Here is a 15,783-nt window from a genome sequence, read left to right as displayed (position 1 = left end):
ACATTAAATGGAGTGTTCATCCCAAATTTCACTGGCCTAACACATGGTGATATCCCAGTTTTCTTCCTAGCATCCTTATTTTTACAGGGCTGTTGTCTGCATACAGTTTTGTATTCTGCTTTTTCATGAAACGTTGTAACACGAGCATTTTCCATGTTGTTACCTAGTCTTCATTTTTGATGGCATATATTTCTTTCAGTAGCCGTGTTATAGTTTCTTGAACAATTCCCACCCTTGAACATTTACTTTTCTTCCAGCTTGTTTTGGCATTGTAGTCTGCACTTCAGTCATCGGCTTTAGAATAATTTCCTTAGCATCCTTCCCAGGTACAGGATTGTCCGGTTCAATGGTCCAATTATTTCCATTGCTTTTAGGGCTGCCAAACTCTCCGCCCAAAGGTTGATTCCAGCGAAGCACTGGTACTGCCTTTTCTCTTTAATTTTTGTTACTTTTACAGGTGTCTCCTTGCTTCAATCTGCCGTGCTCTGAAATCTGTCCACTGATGTCCTGCGGAGAAGGCACGCATTTTGAGGGCACGTAACCCCGGAGACCCGAGGCAGCTCCCGCCCCCGCTCCGCCGGCTCCACCCCCCGCCCCCCGCCGGACTACATTTCCCAGGTGGCCCCGCGCAGCGGGCGCAGCCGCACTTTCCAGCTGCCCGTCGGGACGCGGAGTTTGAGGTTTACCGCGGAGCGCAATGGACGCCTGGGGTGAGCGGCTGGCCGGCGTGCGCGGGGTGCTGCTGGACATCTCGGGCGTGCTGTACGACGGTGGCGATGGCGGCGGCACGCCGATTGCGGGCTCCGTAGAGGCGGTGGCGAGGTGAGTGGCCCGCGCTGGCCGCCGTAAGCGCAGGGCTCCGCGCTCAGCCGGGTCCCTCCAGGGCGGGGCGGGGCTTCTGTCCTGGCTCCGCCCCCTCCCTGGAGACGTGCGGAGCCGCCTGGGAAGGTCTCGGCTGCGTCGCCCCCGCGTCGCTGGGCGCCCAGGCCTCGGCCGGTTAGCGCCGCGCTGTCGCCCAGGGCAGCCACCGCCTGGCACCCGAGTGTGTGCTGGTCTGAGTTGGGATGTGCTGTGAGCGTCAAGTCCGCCCGAGTTCCAAGATTTAGGAAAATGTAAAGTAGCTCGTTTCATATTGATACGGTACTAACTTGAATATATTAGGTTAAATAAAATATATTCATTCCACCTGTTTCTTCTGACTTAACGTGGTTCCAGAAAACTTGAGTTACACGTGACTGGCGAGGTTCGCTTGGACCGTCCGAGCTTCTGTTTAGGCGGGAGGAGGAGGACGGCGTGGTGTCCATCAGCCCCGTGCGTGCAGGACGCCACCGGGACCCAGGCGGACGCCCCTGGACCCGAGGCTCTGTGACTGCGGTGGCGGTGCCGGCCGGGGCCGCCGCGTGTGACGGGCAGCCAGGAGGGGCCGGGTGCACAGGACGTGGCCGGTCACGGTCACCAGCGGGGGCCCCGGCCTGGTGGCCCGACTTCGGTGGAACTCAGTTTACCTGCCTGTGGAGGGCAGCTAGATGAGCCTCTTGGTCCTCAGAGCCCACCCGCACCCGTCTGTGCAGGAGCCAGACTGCCCCGCATGGCGAGCCAGGAGATGCTTGAGCGGTTAGGAGCTCAGAAAAGGGAGCCTGGCCTCCCGAAGAGCAGAGCGCGTGGAGGGCGCCCCAGACCCCGCGCCTCGCTGCAGCCTCGGGGGCACACGTCCTGAAGCTCAGCTTGAAGTGCCTCCTGACCTCTGCTTGGTCTCCATGTGTCCTGAGACTTCGGAGTGCCCCCGTCACAGACGAGAGCACCAGGCGGTGGTGCCTGCGGCGTGGATCGGGGGCGCTGGGCTGTGTGTGGAGCTGACAGGGCCAAGTGTGGAAGAGCAGGAGGCCAGGGCCTCGGGGCTGTGACACGCAGACAAGGCCTCACGGGGCGCACGTCTGGAGGCGAGTTGCACAGTGAACCTGGACACAAATGAATGACCAAGTCACCAGGATGCCGTAAGTGACATGAAGAAGTTTGGTGCTGAGAAAGGGACAGGGATGGGGCTGACCTGTGATAGAGAAGGGTCCAGGGACAGCTCTGAGGAGGAGGCATTGGAGGACTGACCAGAGGGTAGGAGGGCCTTGTGGGCGAAGGGGCAGAGGACGTGTATTCCAGGTGACGGAACAGTGGCTGCAAAGGTCCCAGGCAGAAGAGAGCTTGGCATGTTCGCGTTCACAGAAGTGAGAAGCGAGAAGTAAGGCAGGGGCATGACTATCGCGGGCAGGGACTTGAGGGCTGAGGAGAGGTGCTGGATTTTCTCCTGGAGGCAGTGGGAAGGCACGGATGGTTTTCAGGCGGAATGTCATGTGATCTGATTTACTGTTTAAAGAAATTTAAACATGAAAAGTGAAACTTTATAAGTGCCAAATTAAAGCGGGGCATTTCCTTTGAAATCTTGAAGTGGAAGATCTTTATAATGATGCCTCAAAATCTAGAAATCAACAACAAAAATCAACACACATGGGTGGCCAGGTAGCTCAGTTGGTTAGAGCGTGGTGCTAATAACACCAAGGTTGCCAGTTCGATCCCCGGAGGGGCCACTGTGAGCTGCGCCCTCCTTAAAAAAAAAAAAAAAAAGAAGAAAAAGAAAAATTACACGAAGAATGTAAAAAATTCTCAACAAAGAAAAGACAAATGACCCCTAAGCATTTGAAAAATGCTCAGCCTCACTCACGTGGGAGAAATGCAAATTAAAACTATTGCTGAGATGCCATTTTTTCATCAATTTGAGAGAATTGGCAAAACCCCAAAACTTTGGGGATGCATTCGCTTGGTGAGAGTGTGTGGAAATGGACCCCGTCAGACATTGTGGAAGATGCATTTGTCATTACAAGCAGTTCTGCTTCTGGTCATTTCCCTACCTCCTACGTGAGAAATGACCTAAGTGTGAGATCATTCACGGCAGTGACTTTTGGAATAGTAAAGTGGAAACAGCTCAAATATCCATTAATGGGAGAGTATCCATCTATACAGCGGCGTACCATGCAGTATGAAAAGGAATGAGCTCACCTGCCATGTAGATGTCAGCGAAGCTAGCAAGCGCAGGACAGGATGTACAGGGTGCTGCCTTTTGGGTGGAAAGAAACAGAAATGCAAGCAGGAATCCTGCTCCTGGGATTGCATAAAGAAAGTAGAGGGAAGAGCGTCCCTGTGTGAAGAGCTGGAGGGCAAGCAGTTGGGGAGAACTGGGTGGTTGCGGGGAGGGGTGGAAGCAAGACCACTGTATAACTTTGTATACAGGTATAAACATTTTTTAAAGTCTTTGAACCAGGTGAGTGTATTTCCCACTCAAAGTATTAAATTACAACTATTTTCTCAATTATAGGGAAGCTCTGTGCCTGGGGCCTGACTACTCACCATGACCTGCCCAGTTAGGAATTTGTGATCAGATCACCCTGGAAGGTTACTTTTGGTCAGTGGGTTTTGTCAGATTTATTACAGAGCCCCTTTTCATTCATAGGGGTCACAGGGCATAGGAATGTTTTGGCTCCATTATAATGTGAAGGGACAACTGTCCTACATGTGGTCCTTTGTTGACCAAAACATCGTGACGCAGAGCAGAACATGACTGTACATGTGTGTGTATTCTCATGTACTACATATGAGGTCTGACAATTGAGTTTGTGAACTTGTTGCACCAATGTTGCTAACCTTTTTGACATCAGAGGGATTATTCATTATGAATTTGTATCAATGGGACGAATAGTTAACCAAGTTTACTATTTGGAAGTGCTGAAAAGGCTACGTGAAAATTTAGACAACTTGAACTTTTCGCCAACAATTAATTCAATGCTCTTGCCTCACGACAATGCATCAGCTCACACGGCACTGTCTGTGAGGGAGCTTTTAGCCAGTAAACAAGTAACTGTTGGAACACCCTCCCTACTCACCTGATCTGGCTCCCAATAACTTCTTTCTGTACCTGAAGATAAAGGAAATATTGAAAGGAAGACATTTTGATGACATTCAGGACATCACGGGTAATATGGTGACAGCTCTGATGGCCGTTCTAGAAAGAGTTCCAAAATTGCTTTGAAGGGTACTTCGAAGGTGACCGAAGTGATAGTCAGCAGTGAGGTATGTAGCACTTTTTCTAGGATGAGTTCATGAACCTAATGGTCCGACCGCCTATGTGTGTTTGTATATGATATGTACATTCTCCTAACATAACCCATTTTTGGTTATGTTAAAGAGAAAACCCCCGGCCCCAAATGGAGTATCTCATGCTAAAAGCCCATGACACCAAACTTGGATTTAATATCTGGTCTAACTGCAGTTTTCAACTGCTCCCAGAACAATCTTATTCAACCAGTCTGGAATTCTCTGGTCAACACTAATGAGGTAATCTGTCATGTGGATCCTCTCCATCCCACACCACCCCCACAGAAAGAAGAGGCAATCTGCATCAAAACCCTTCTCTTTTTCTCCCCACCCAAAGATGTCCCAGCCTAAAAATAACTCTTCCTTATCTTTTGTTAATAGCGCTCTTGCCACACCTTTCCTCCTATGAAATCCTTCTCATTTAGTCCCCCTAACGGGGACTAACTATATGTGCTGTCATGTCCCTTTATCAGCTAAAGAAACCACTGGTCAGAGCCTAACCTCTGTGCCAGACCTGTACTTAGCATCCTTTCAGGGAGATGGGGGCATTGAGGAAGGTCGGGGCTTCAGTCTAACAGCCTCTCCCGACTAATGCACGGATTGCAGGGTGTGGGATTAAGGAGGGTGGTCCCTGGTCCGTTAACCTCTGTGGGTTTTGCACTGGTGTCTTCCAACTGGTCGTCAGGAGGGTTTTGTTTTGATTTGCTTTATCTCTAGCAGATTTACCCAGCTGGGTGTGTCTGATATCACCTACACTGTATAAATCTAACAGCGATACAGTAACAGTCCTAAAATACAGCACAGCCAGTTATGTAGCTGAGAGACGGGACGCACCTTCCCCAGAGCTTGTTTGTTTCTTTTCGGTGAGGGGATATAATAGTTGTTATCCCTGGGGACTTTATCATTGTGCTGTGCGGGAGCCTGGAGGACCGATGGCCTGGTCCCTCCGAAACGCCCTGGACCAAAACCCCATGCCTGCTCCCGGTCCACCGGGGCCTCAAGAGTGACTTTGTGGCTCCTTTCCTCTCCCTTCTCCCACCTCACCCACTTGCTCCCAGTTGCACAGAGTTCGTGGGGGTGGTCCACTGACAGAGGCCCTGAGCCCCCCAGCGAGCCTGCGCTGCCTGCACTGCGGTGCCCTCTGGCTCTCCCGACATTTCTTTTCTCTCTTCTGCCGGCTCTTTAAAGACTAGGCCCCTGCACCCAGGCCCAGCCTCCGAGAGTTCATGCTCAGGCTCAAGGAAAGCCTACAGGCCCTCCCGCCCTCCCTGTGGGTGGCCCTGGGCCTGGAAGAACCCAGCAGTGGTGGCAGTGTGTGTAGTTCAGGAAACTTCCCCCATCAAGTATGCCTGCTTTGGGGTTTTCCACAGGGATGTCTCAGACACGCAGGACGGCGCTATTTCCTTCTCCGCGTGGTGGCCGAGCCAGGAATCCTACCGAACAGCCCTGCTTGTCAAGGGGAAGAACACCGGGCATTCGGCTGCTTTTTGTAGTTTTTGCAGCCGCGCAGTGAGGTTGCTTTCCACCTGGGGCTCTGGCCTCCTTGATATGCGTGGCCCACTTTGAAGTTACCGGGTTGCTCAGAGGAAGTCCCTGGGGTGAGAACAGTACCACAGAAGGACAAGTGCGAGGATGGGGTCGGGGACTACCCCGAGTCCTGGGGAGGGTTTCTCTCCATGGCAGCCCCCCAGCACTGCCAGTTCCTGCTCTGGGAACCCCTGGAGGGGCAGTTCACCATTCTTCTTAGACTTTCCGTGGTGACAGCTGCTGTCAGATTTTCTGAAAGGTTCCCACCTTTTGGGGGCACAGAGCTCCTGGGGAGTATAAACTCTGCTTCTTAAAACAATGTCAGCCACGATAATGGCAGTCGCCGTTGACTGAGGGAGGCCTGTCACGTCCCAGGCTGGTACTTGACTGCACACTCGACCTTCACAACCAGCCACGAGGTTGGGGTTTCAGCCCCGTTTCAAAGTGGGGCCTGAGGTTCAGAGATTCAGGAACCGGCGGAAGTAGGGAGAGTGGATGAGCCAGAATTTCCCCTGGATCTGCTGGACTCCAGAGCCCCAGTTTTCCCACAGTGCCATACTGTCTCTCCTTTGTTCACTCACACACCCAACAAATATTTATTGAGCGCTTCTGCTATACTGAAAACACTGCTGGAAGCCCCAGCCATGAACTGGGCAGCAGCAAGTCTCTGTCCCCTGGAGCTGACATTCCGGTGTGGAGAGGCCAGCGTAAATAGTGCCCAGAAAGGCTAGTCATGTCAGATGGAGGGGCTAGGAGATGAGCCGGGGTGGGGGCTCGGGACCTCACAAATCCAGTGGTACAAGAGCTGGGGGTCTGAAGATCTCATCTGGGCCAGGAGTGTCCCAGATGGGAGAGCAGGAGGCTCAGGCTTCTGAGGCCATGCTGAACTCTGCCCCCTGGTCGTTCCGCGGCAGTGTGGTCCCTTCTTGGAGCTGCTGGGGACAGTGCTGGCCAGGTGGGGTCTTTTCACTGCTCTAGGACTGGTGGGCGGACGTGCTCATGAGGACATCTGTAACTGCCCTGGGTCCCGTTTATTGGAGCCCATTCTTGGGCAGTTGGGCTCCCCGAGGGGAGCCATTCAGAGGCAGGACCAGGCACAGCAGGGGCTGCAGGGGCTGGCCCAGGGGCCGCCAGCTCAAAGGATGGCCCCTGAGGCATCTGCATGTGAAAGGCGGGTGGGCATTTACTGCATCCTGTCATGGCCACTAAAGCACATCTGCTGGGCCCTGCCGAGCCGGGCTTTTTTGGGGCCGGAAGGAAGCAGGCTCTGCTTCTGCCCAGGGCAGCCTCATAAAGCAATTCCCACCCAGCACCGCCACACCCGCAACCCATCCTTCCAAGTGGAGCCTGTCAAAGCCCAGCGTGCACCGGAAGCCTAGGACCCTGTTAAAACTCAGGCCCCCCCCAGCAGGTCTTGGATCCCAAAGGGCCAGGGCCAGGGGTACCCTGTCTGAAGTCTGGCCAGCCTGCAGACTTTAGGACCGACGCGCTTCTTAATGCTGGGCCACACTGGCTCCCTCAGCCTTAGGGACACAGGTCCCCAGGAGTGGCAATAATAATAACAGCTACTAGGGACCATGGACAGCCAGGAGCCTCACCTGCTTTGCCTCACCCCATCCCCCCCCACCTGGCCCAGCACCTGCCAGAGGGGCCCCGTAAGGGTATTGGAGAGGAGAGGACTGGCACTTGTTTGAGTTTGTTTAGGCCAACAGGCACTTTTCTGACTCAGCCCGGACCTTGGACAAGGCCTGTTTGTTGAGAATGTTCTGTCCTGTGACTGGTGCTGCCGTTTGCTGTGGGGGGTGAACCCCTGTCTTCAGATGGGAGGGGTGCGGAGAGCTTGTCGCTTGCCTCCAGGCTGTGTGTTCTCGTTTCATAATATCTGCTGTTTGAGCTTCAGGAGTCATAGGAGGCCTCCTTGTAAACATCCCCACAATGTACGGAGTCCAGGGTCCAAATCCTTGTCACTGGGCCTGTTCCAGTCATTTCCCCAGGTGACCTGCTGGGTCCTGCCAGACCTTTTCCTCTGTATTTCCCCCAGAGCACAGAGGATTTTACGGTGCGGCCCCCTCTCTTTCCTGATTCTAGACCTTTCCTGTTGGCCCCCACTCATACCGTCCCAAACCCCCAGCCCTGCACTATAAGGCAGCCCTGATGCTCAAGGAATGTGTTTTCTTAGGTCACAGATCACAGGAGGCTGGAGTCCTTTGCAGATCCCAACCCAAGGATTTTAAACTCTTGTGTAGCCTCAGAGCCTTTATCCTCCAAATGAAATCTGGGTGGAACCCCCAAAGTATAAAACAAAAAGAAAAACCAAAAAACAGATGAAAGGACAATGTTTGAATAATGTGGATTTTTCAATAGTACAGATGTTCAAATCTGTAATATTGATTATAAGGTCAGTCAGTGAAAATGATGATTTTGTGTTTTGATGAATAACAGTATTGAAATCTGGCACAGTAGATACACACACAGTTCCGATGTTTATAACTTATGTGTGTGGTTGGAAACAACCTGTGTGCTCATCAGGAGGGGATGAGGGAATAGATTACGGTTTATCCAGACCAGAATATTGTGCAGTTGTTAAGAAGAATGGGGTAGCTCTGTTTGGTCTTGACATTGGTTTCTATGACATGAATGTTGTATATAGTAAGTGAAAAAGTCATAGAATAATGTATATGAATTACCATTGTTTGTTCAAAAAGATGAAGGAGACACAGCAATCCACATGCAAACACCACATTGTGGTCCTGGTGTGTGGAGGGAAACCCAGGGCCATCGCGGATGTGTGAGGCCGCTCCATGGCGTCCATGTCAGAACAAGAGCTGTTTGTTGGTTTCTGGTCTCCATTTCGGTGGACAGGGGTAACCCTGTGGAAATCAAGGGCAGCCAAGGTGGGGGATCCCCCCAGGATACACCCCAGGGATGTTCGGAGAAGCCATGTTGGCAAAGCGGAAGCCAGGCTCTGCCCATGGTGGTGTAAAGGGCGATTTCCCATGAGCCTAGGAACGTGGGGCTCGAACAGGTAACAGGACTTACTGAAAGATACCTCATGAGGAAGGAGGTTGGGGGCCGGACCGGTGTTCTCTCCAGGGCAAGTGTTGCCTCTCAGTTGGCACCTGAAAATGGTGGGTGTCAGCCCTTGTGGGCCTGGGTGTGAGTCCAGCCCTGCCCTGTGTTTGTGAAGTGGTCTTGGGCAAGTTCCTTAGCCTTTTTGTGCCTCAATTTCCCACCTGTAACACAGTCACTGGCTATCAGAGTTCAGTGAGCTATTTTTTCTTAAACCAATATTTTGCTTGTTCCATATCTAGGAGCCAAAGGAGGATTTGGTGGCTTGCAGGGTCAGTTAACTACGGTAAGAGGTGGTTATTTTACAAACAAGAAGGGTCTTTCAGTTGTTGAACTTGGTGCACATTCAGAACAAAATAACTCAGCTTTGCCAGGGGCTGGTATTGTTTGCATCTGTATACATCTTCACAAACACAGAAGGGTTTTCGTTCAGGCTCTGCGACTGGGCGAGGCACTGGGCCCCCCAAACCCCAGGTCCTCACCATACCCAGGAATATGGACCCATCTCATAGGTCGTCTCGAGGACTCCATGCGAACAGGTGGTTAGCATGGAGGCAGGGTAGGGGGAGCTGTGGGAGCTATTGGGGGGGCCTTCTCTGTCCTGCTGCTCCAGGGACATCCACCAGGATCAGCCACCCTGGGTTTGGCTCAGGCTCCCTTCACTGATCTGAACTTTGCCCCCCCCCCCCACCTATTCTTCAATCTTTTATTTATTTAAGTGTGTTTTTCCAGGACACATCAGCTCCAAGTCAAGTAGTTGTTTCAATCTAGTTGTGGAGGGTGCAGCTCACAGTGGCCCATGAGGGAATCGAACCGGCAACGTTGAGAGCACCGAGCTCTAACCCGCTGAGCCATCCAGCCGTCCCCTGCCCTCTTTCTTAACAGTATCCCTGAGCAGTACTCTCTGGGCTCCCCTCCTGACTCCTTCTGCTGTCCCTGCTTCACCTGGCATCTGCCTTGTCAGACTACCTGCCTGAGGGCCCAGCTGTCCCAGGACCCAGCACCAGGCTTGTCAGGGGTGTGGTTGTCACTGTCACCACCATCACTGCCATTCATCGAGTATTTGCCATGTGCCAGGTTTGGTTTTTTAAATATAGTCTCACAATAGTAGCTACTGTTAGTGCCCCCATTTTACAGATGTGGAAACAGGTTGGAGAGAATTAGGTGACAAGCCTCAGTCACACAGGGGGAGGTGGTGGAGGTGCTACGGGTGTGTCTGCTTCCCCAGCCAGGCTCCCACCTTACCCTGGGAATGCCTGGCCTCTGTACCCTGCTCACCCGGCACTGGATGGGCCCGTGAGGGTGCTCAGCAGGGACTGGCTGACTGCTGACTTCCAAGGTTGGGTGTGGTCCAAAGCACCCATGACTCCCTGAGACATGCCCCTGGGCACCTCATGTCCCTCTGGCCTTCCGTCTGCTCCTCTGTGAAATGAGCCACTAGGTTGGACGATCTCCAAGTTCTCCTCTGGCTTTTAGATTTTCTGCACTTGATTCTAAATTGTGTTTATTAATAAATAGTAAATTGATGCTTGCGGGCTCAGGGGCTCAGGCAGGTCAGAGAGAGAACAGACTGGATGGCGGCTGAGATGTCACGGGCATGGGGAAGGTGTGCTGTGTGTTTCCTGGAGTCCTTGGCTTTGGGGCCTGCCCAGTCTATTTGACCTCATTGCTGTCCCCTGAGGTCACTGGCTGGCTGGCCCTGGCTAAGAGGTCCAGCCAGGGCCCAGCCCCGTGCGTCACCACCTCCCGTGTTCTCTCTCTTCTCTCTGTGCAGACTTTGGATTCTGTGTCTTGCCTGCACTCTGACGACACACTCTGGCCAGCAGAGGGTCAGATGGAGAGTGGGGAGGGTCCTACAGGGCATGTGAGCCGCTGGCCGTTGGCTTTGTTGAAAGGTCTACACTGGTGCGTCAGTGGAAGGAAGGGGGAGGTACAGCAGGCTCAGGTGGAGCTCCTGGCAGAGGTCGTTACAGGCGCCTCTCCGCGATCATCGTCCTGTGATGACGCTGGCATGAGGGAGGGCTCATGGTGTGTCCGCAGTGCCCAGCTCTGGAGAGCTGGAATGCTGCTGTTACCCCATGTCATGGCTGGGTCTCAAGGACCCCAAGAGTCTGGCCCACGGATACCCAGCCAGGGGCATGTGCGACGGACGTGCAGGCGCAGGACCCCAGCTGGGAGGCCAGGCCCCGTTCCCAGCGGAACAAAAGCCCTTCTGTTCCTGTTCCGGCCCAAGGCTATCCCCGACCCTGAGCTGATGCCCACTGGGACATGTGGGGAGCTGGGCCGGGTCCCTCCCAGAATCAGCGTGTGCACGGATGACTATTTGTCTTTGGCAAAAACCAACCCTGCTCTGATCATGGGTTCCTAATTTCACCTTCTGTTCTAAAACTACGTGTTTTTAGAACAAATAAGCAGGTTTTAATTCTCTAAATGTGTGTTTTCAGTCTCCATAGGTTTCTGAAAGGGAAGCAGCTAAGGATCTCAGGGTCAGACAGCGGCCTGGTTGGGCGGCTACAGAGCCCTGCTGTGTGACAAGGTGTTGATGCCAGTGGGGTGGGGACACTGGTGTTCCCTGAGGACCTTGGCCAGGCTGCCACCGACATTTTGGTTCATAGCAACCCTGGGATGTGTTGTGAAAGTGCGTTCCCTCTCTGAGGAATCGGATGCACAGAGTTTCATCGATTTGCAGCTGTTCCCATTTCAGTAGTAATAGGGCCCCTCCATCCCTCCAGGTCACGTCTTGAATTGTAACCCCAGGGGCAGAGCAGGCTGGTGGTTCAGGGAGGCAGGAAGGAGGGAGAAATGCCTCTCCTACCCCCTTCCCCACCCCACACACCGCTCTTTCTTCCTGGCGTGAGTTCTCCTGCCTCATCCGGGATCCAAAGAGGCCTGTAACTTGCTAGCACAAGCCATGCCCACAGGAGGTGGTCACTAAGTGCTAGCTGAGAACGTGTGCCCACGGGCCATGGGCAGGCTCCTTCCTGCCCCAACCTCTCACAGTGGTGTGAGCACTCGCCCAGCCCACTCCAGCCACCCCATTACCCCGGGGATCTGTGGAGGGGCTGGGAGACTGGCCGACTGGGACTCCCAACCCCCACCTTCCACCCAGGAGAAGAGAACCCCCAGGATGGCAGAGGAGGAGGCCTCAGCGGAGTGTGTTCCTGGGTGGGAAGGGGAGGCCATGGCTGGCTGGTCAGACTGGAGGTGACAAATGAGATCAGTGCCCAGAGGGGATGTTGGTTCCTCGGTGTCAGGGAAAGCTGATTTGCCTTCTTTGACTCACTTGTCCCCAGGCCCACCCTGGGCTGGAATTCTGTTGTGCCCTCCCCGGGCCAGGGCCACCTGTACTTCAGTGGCCAGGAGCCCTCTCCCCGATGGATGAGGTGCTGAATAAAACACCTGCAGGGGCCCTGAGCTGCTGGAGGAGGCAGAGGAAGGAGGTCGTGATGCTGAGGCCAAGAGCGGCCTCCAGGGCGGTGACAGCTCGCTGGAGGAGCTTTCTCAGAGAAGGGGCCTGTGAACCAGGCCTGGAAGGACGAGTAGGAGCGGGCTGTAGGGGAGGATGCAGGCAGCCTTAGCGTGGAGACAGGGCCTTCTGGGTCGGAGGCAGGTGACAGATTCCCGAGGGCTCGGGGTGGGGACTGAGACAGGCCCAGCTGGGAGGGGCCTGGTCTTGGGTCGCCTCTTCACCCCCTGCCCGGCTTCCCCTCCCGGCTCCTCTGTGGTGAGGGCAGCAGGCCGTGGAGCTGTGCCAAGGTCAGTCAGGATGTCCAGTAATCGTCCTAGCGCTCTACCTGCTACTGAACAATAATGAAAGGGTTTCCATTATTTTCGGGTGAGCGCCCCTGGCAGATGCCGACAGCCAGCAGATGTGTGAGGTCCAAGGTGATTTGCAAGGGACTGGTTCAGTAATTACACCAGGCGACGGCGTTGTCTCAGGTCGTCCTGGCCTGCCGGGATGAGGTAAAGGTCGGTTCAAAGATTCTGTGTGGCGCAGGAAGTGGGGGTAAACCTGCAGGGCTCCTGGGGAGGGGACAGTGGGCTGAGGCAGTGGCTATGGTCTCACAGGGGCCATCTGTCCAGATCCCTCCACTTGGAGCTGAGTGGAGCCCAGCAGGAGGCCCCCTGTCTTCCGGATTCTTGGGTGCTGGGGGCTGGGCCTGTCCCTGGTGCTGAAATCTCTGGGATTCGCTCCTCTTGGGGGCCCCTGAAGGCTGTGCTGTGGCCCTGAAGCCATGCCTGGCTTGGGCTCTCCTGACATGCTGAGTTCTTATGTTCCAGGCCTCCCAAGGCCAAATGTGTGACACTTGGCCGCAAACCCCACTAAGAGAGGCCGAGGATTTGGTTCCTTGGCTGTCTTGGTCTGTCGGGGCCGCCATAACGGAATACAACAGACTGGGACTTAAACAAGAGACGTTTATTTTCTCAGAGTTCTGAAGGCTGGACATCCAAGACCAAGGTGCCAGCAGGGTCGGTTTCTGGTGAGAGCTCTCTTCCTGGCTTGTCAGCGGCCACCTTCTCGCTGTGTCCTCACATGGCCTCTTCTTTGTACATGCAGGGATGTCTGGTGTCTGGTAAGGACACTCATCCTACCATATCATGGCCCACCCTTAGGACCGCATTTGACACAATTCAGTCATAGCGTTGGGCATTCAGGGCCTCCCCTTCAGTGCCGACCCATCACCTCAGGCTTTCTGTCCCTCCATGCGTGCACAGGTGCACCCCACGCACACCCGTTCACGCCTGTGGAGTGTCAGTTCCCCTTCCAGTGGGAAGAGCTGGGCCTGTGTTCCTGGGCTGCTGGGCCTTGTCTGGCATGGTGCTTCCTAACTGGGAAAGGGCCAGCTGCCTTCATCACCGTGCGAGGCCTGTGGACACCATCACATGTCCATAGCCAGTTGTCGGCTTTGCTGCTTCCAAGCTGTGTGACCCTGTAGGTCTCTGCTTTCTGAAGCCTCCGTCTTCTTGTCTCTAGAATGGGGATAGTGGTTCTCAGTGGCTTGTTTACTCCGTCAGCTCATACTTAGGGACCGCCGCCTGCACACCAGGCACCTGGCCCTGGGGATCTATGTGTCTGTGCCCTCGGGGAGAAGACAGTCATGTTACCGGTGCCGAGCCCATGGTAAAGCTCAGGGTACGGTATTCGTGCTTCACCATTTTAACAGTAATAATGACCACTTTTATTCTTTTCAGTATCTAAGACAAATGAAGAGAGGACCCGGGACTGGTCCCAGGTGGTCAGGGAGTGTCTGTGTAACTCCTCCAAAGGGGGTGAGGTCGGGGGCACGAATGGACAGATCCGCAGGGCGGGGACTTCCCCAGGCATCTGATACCAGATTTTTCAGGGACTCATTTAATGCTACACTGTTACTGTGCTTTTAAAGCTGATGTTTTGGATGACCTTCTGTTGGTGGTATTTCAAAGGAGACCAGTGGCTGAAGTATCTCGAATTGGGTTCTGTTATTTACTTTGTTTTTTCACGGGCATCTAAACTTGTGTTTGGAACAGCAGATGTGAGGCACTGTCATCTCACTGTCACACCGATTGTTCACTGTTCTGAGAAGGTCACATCATAATTCATTAGCAATAATTAGTCCCCCGGCACCCCCGCTCTTCTTCACTCAACTGCTCCATTACGGGGTGTGAATCACACATTCTGGGCGCCAATCAATGAGGCTCTGTCCATAACGTACAAGGTGATGCTATTAGTGACAATAATTAACTGCCTAATTAAAAATACAGAAGCTGTCTTTATGAAGGGCAATTAACCACTAAGCCTAATTGATAATTCATAAGCCTCTGATTAGGAAAGACAAATACTAAGAAAGGACTGACTCGTCTGGACCACAGACGAAGACACTGGCAGCCTCGGCCTGTCAGCCTCCCTCTGCTGTCAGCAGACCTGCAGCTTTTTCCCCAATTGCACCCTTTGGCTTCAGTGTTAGGAGGGTCTGGAGGCCCATGGGAATGTGGGAATGGGTGTGTTCACCACGAGTCAGTTTTCGTCGGGACCTGTGAGGGGCTGCAGGCCTGGGACACCCTCGGGGAGGCAGCAGGCGTGGTCAGCGTGGCCAGCATTTGGACTTTGCGTCGGTCAGTCACGCAGCAGGGGCTCGCCGGGGGCCTGCTGTGAGCCAAGCCCCTGTGTGAAGCACTGGGGATGCCGCGGGGGACCGAACTGACCCCTTCCTGACCTCACAGTGACACATAAGTGACAATGGTGAGAAGACACACGTCGACCTTTGGTCTTTTGGGGAAATATGGATCCAGAGTTAATTAGGTATATTAGCTCAAATGTAAAGTGCGAGTGCTAATTATTGTGGGAAGGTACAGAGAAATTGCTAGAAACGATCAGAGGTGACCTCTAGCCAGGCCAGGCAGGGTGGTATGATGGAGGGGAGGTGTTGAGTGGGTCTCTGAGGGTGGGACAATTCACACTTGTGGAGAGGCAGGCTGAGGAAGCAGGGACATGTCCCGGGCACAGGCAGTGGGACATGTCCTCGGTGGGAAGAGAGGCATGGGCAAAGTTCAGGTGGGAGCTTTGGGGAGTGTCAGGTGAGCCAGGCTGAGGGAGGATGGAAAGGAGGGTTGATGGGGCATGGTCAGGTCCCCTGGAAGGAATCTGCTCCAGAAATCCCAGCCTGAACACTCTGGGGTCAGTCGAGGCCCACCTGAGGGACCTCGGTGACCTGATCTGCTCTGGGGACTTGATTGCCCTTGGAAAAGTGTCTGTCTATCTCCTTCCCCTGGAGGCCACCCGCTCCCCATGGTAACAGCACCCTCCACCTGTCATTCCCACCTCCAGACTGAAGCAGTCCCGGCTAAAGGTGAGGTTCTGCACCAACGAGTCACAGAAGTCCCGGGGCAACCTGGTGGGGCTGCTTCGGCGGCTGGGCTTCGACATCTCCGAGGGCGAGGTGACCGCCCCCGCGCCTGCCGCCTGCCTGATCCTGAAGGAGCGAGGCCTTCGGCCACACCTGCTTGTCCACGATGGTAGGCCTGCTGGGCCCTGGGAGTTTTCAGGGTGGGGGTTGGGGGAAGGCATCC

The 15,783-nt window shown here is 54.2% G+C and overlaps 1 protein-coding gene across 3 annotated transcripts in view; it reads left to right on the top strand.

Annotated features, from left to right (window-relative positions):
* The first annotated feature begins 637 nt into the window (after positions 1 to 637).
* Positions 638 to 15,783, top strand: part of LHPP (phospholysine phosphohistidine inorganic pyrophosphate phosphatase) — a 116,136-nt gene continuing 100,990 nt past the window's right edge. For 2 of the 3 annotated variants that reach the window (XM_081074259.1, XM_081074260.1), the window contains exons 1-2: positions 638 to 822; positions 15,542 to 15,729. In XM_081074259.1, coding sequence (XP_080930385.1) covers positions 698 to 822; positions 15,542 to 15,729 — 313 coding nt within the window. In that variant the 5' untranslated portion in view covers positions 638 to 697. Of the gene's footprint in view, positions 823 to 922; positions 1,995 to 15,541; positions 15,730 to 15,783 lie in introns of those variants that run through there. The other variant, XM_081074261.1, reaches the window with a different exon arrangement.

This window comes from Rhinolophus hipposideros (assembly GCF_964194185.1).
Source record: "Rhinolophus hipposideros genome assembly, chromosome: 15".
Taxonomy (NCBI): Eukaryota; Metazoa; Chordata; class Mammalia; order Chiroptera; family Rhinolophidae; genus Rhinolophus; species Rhinolophus hipposideros.
Note: the sequence above shows the minus strand (reverse complement) of the source record. Positions and strands in the feature narration are given on the sequence as shown.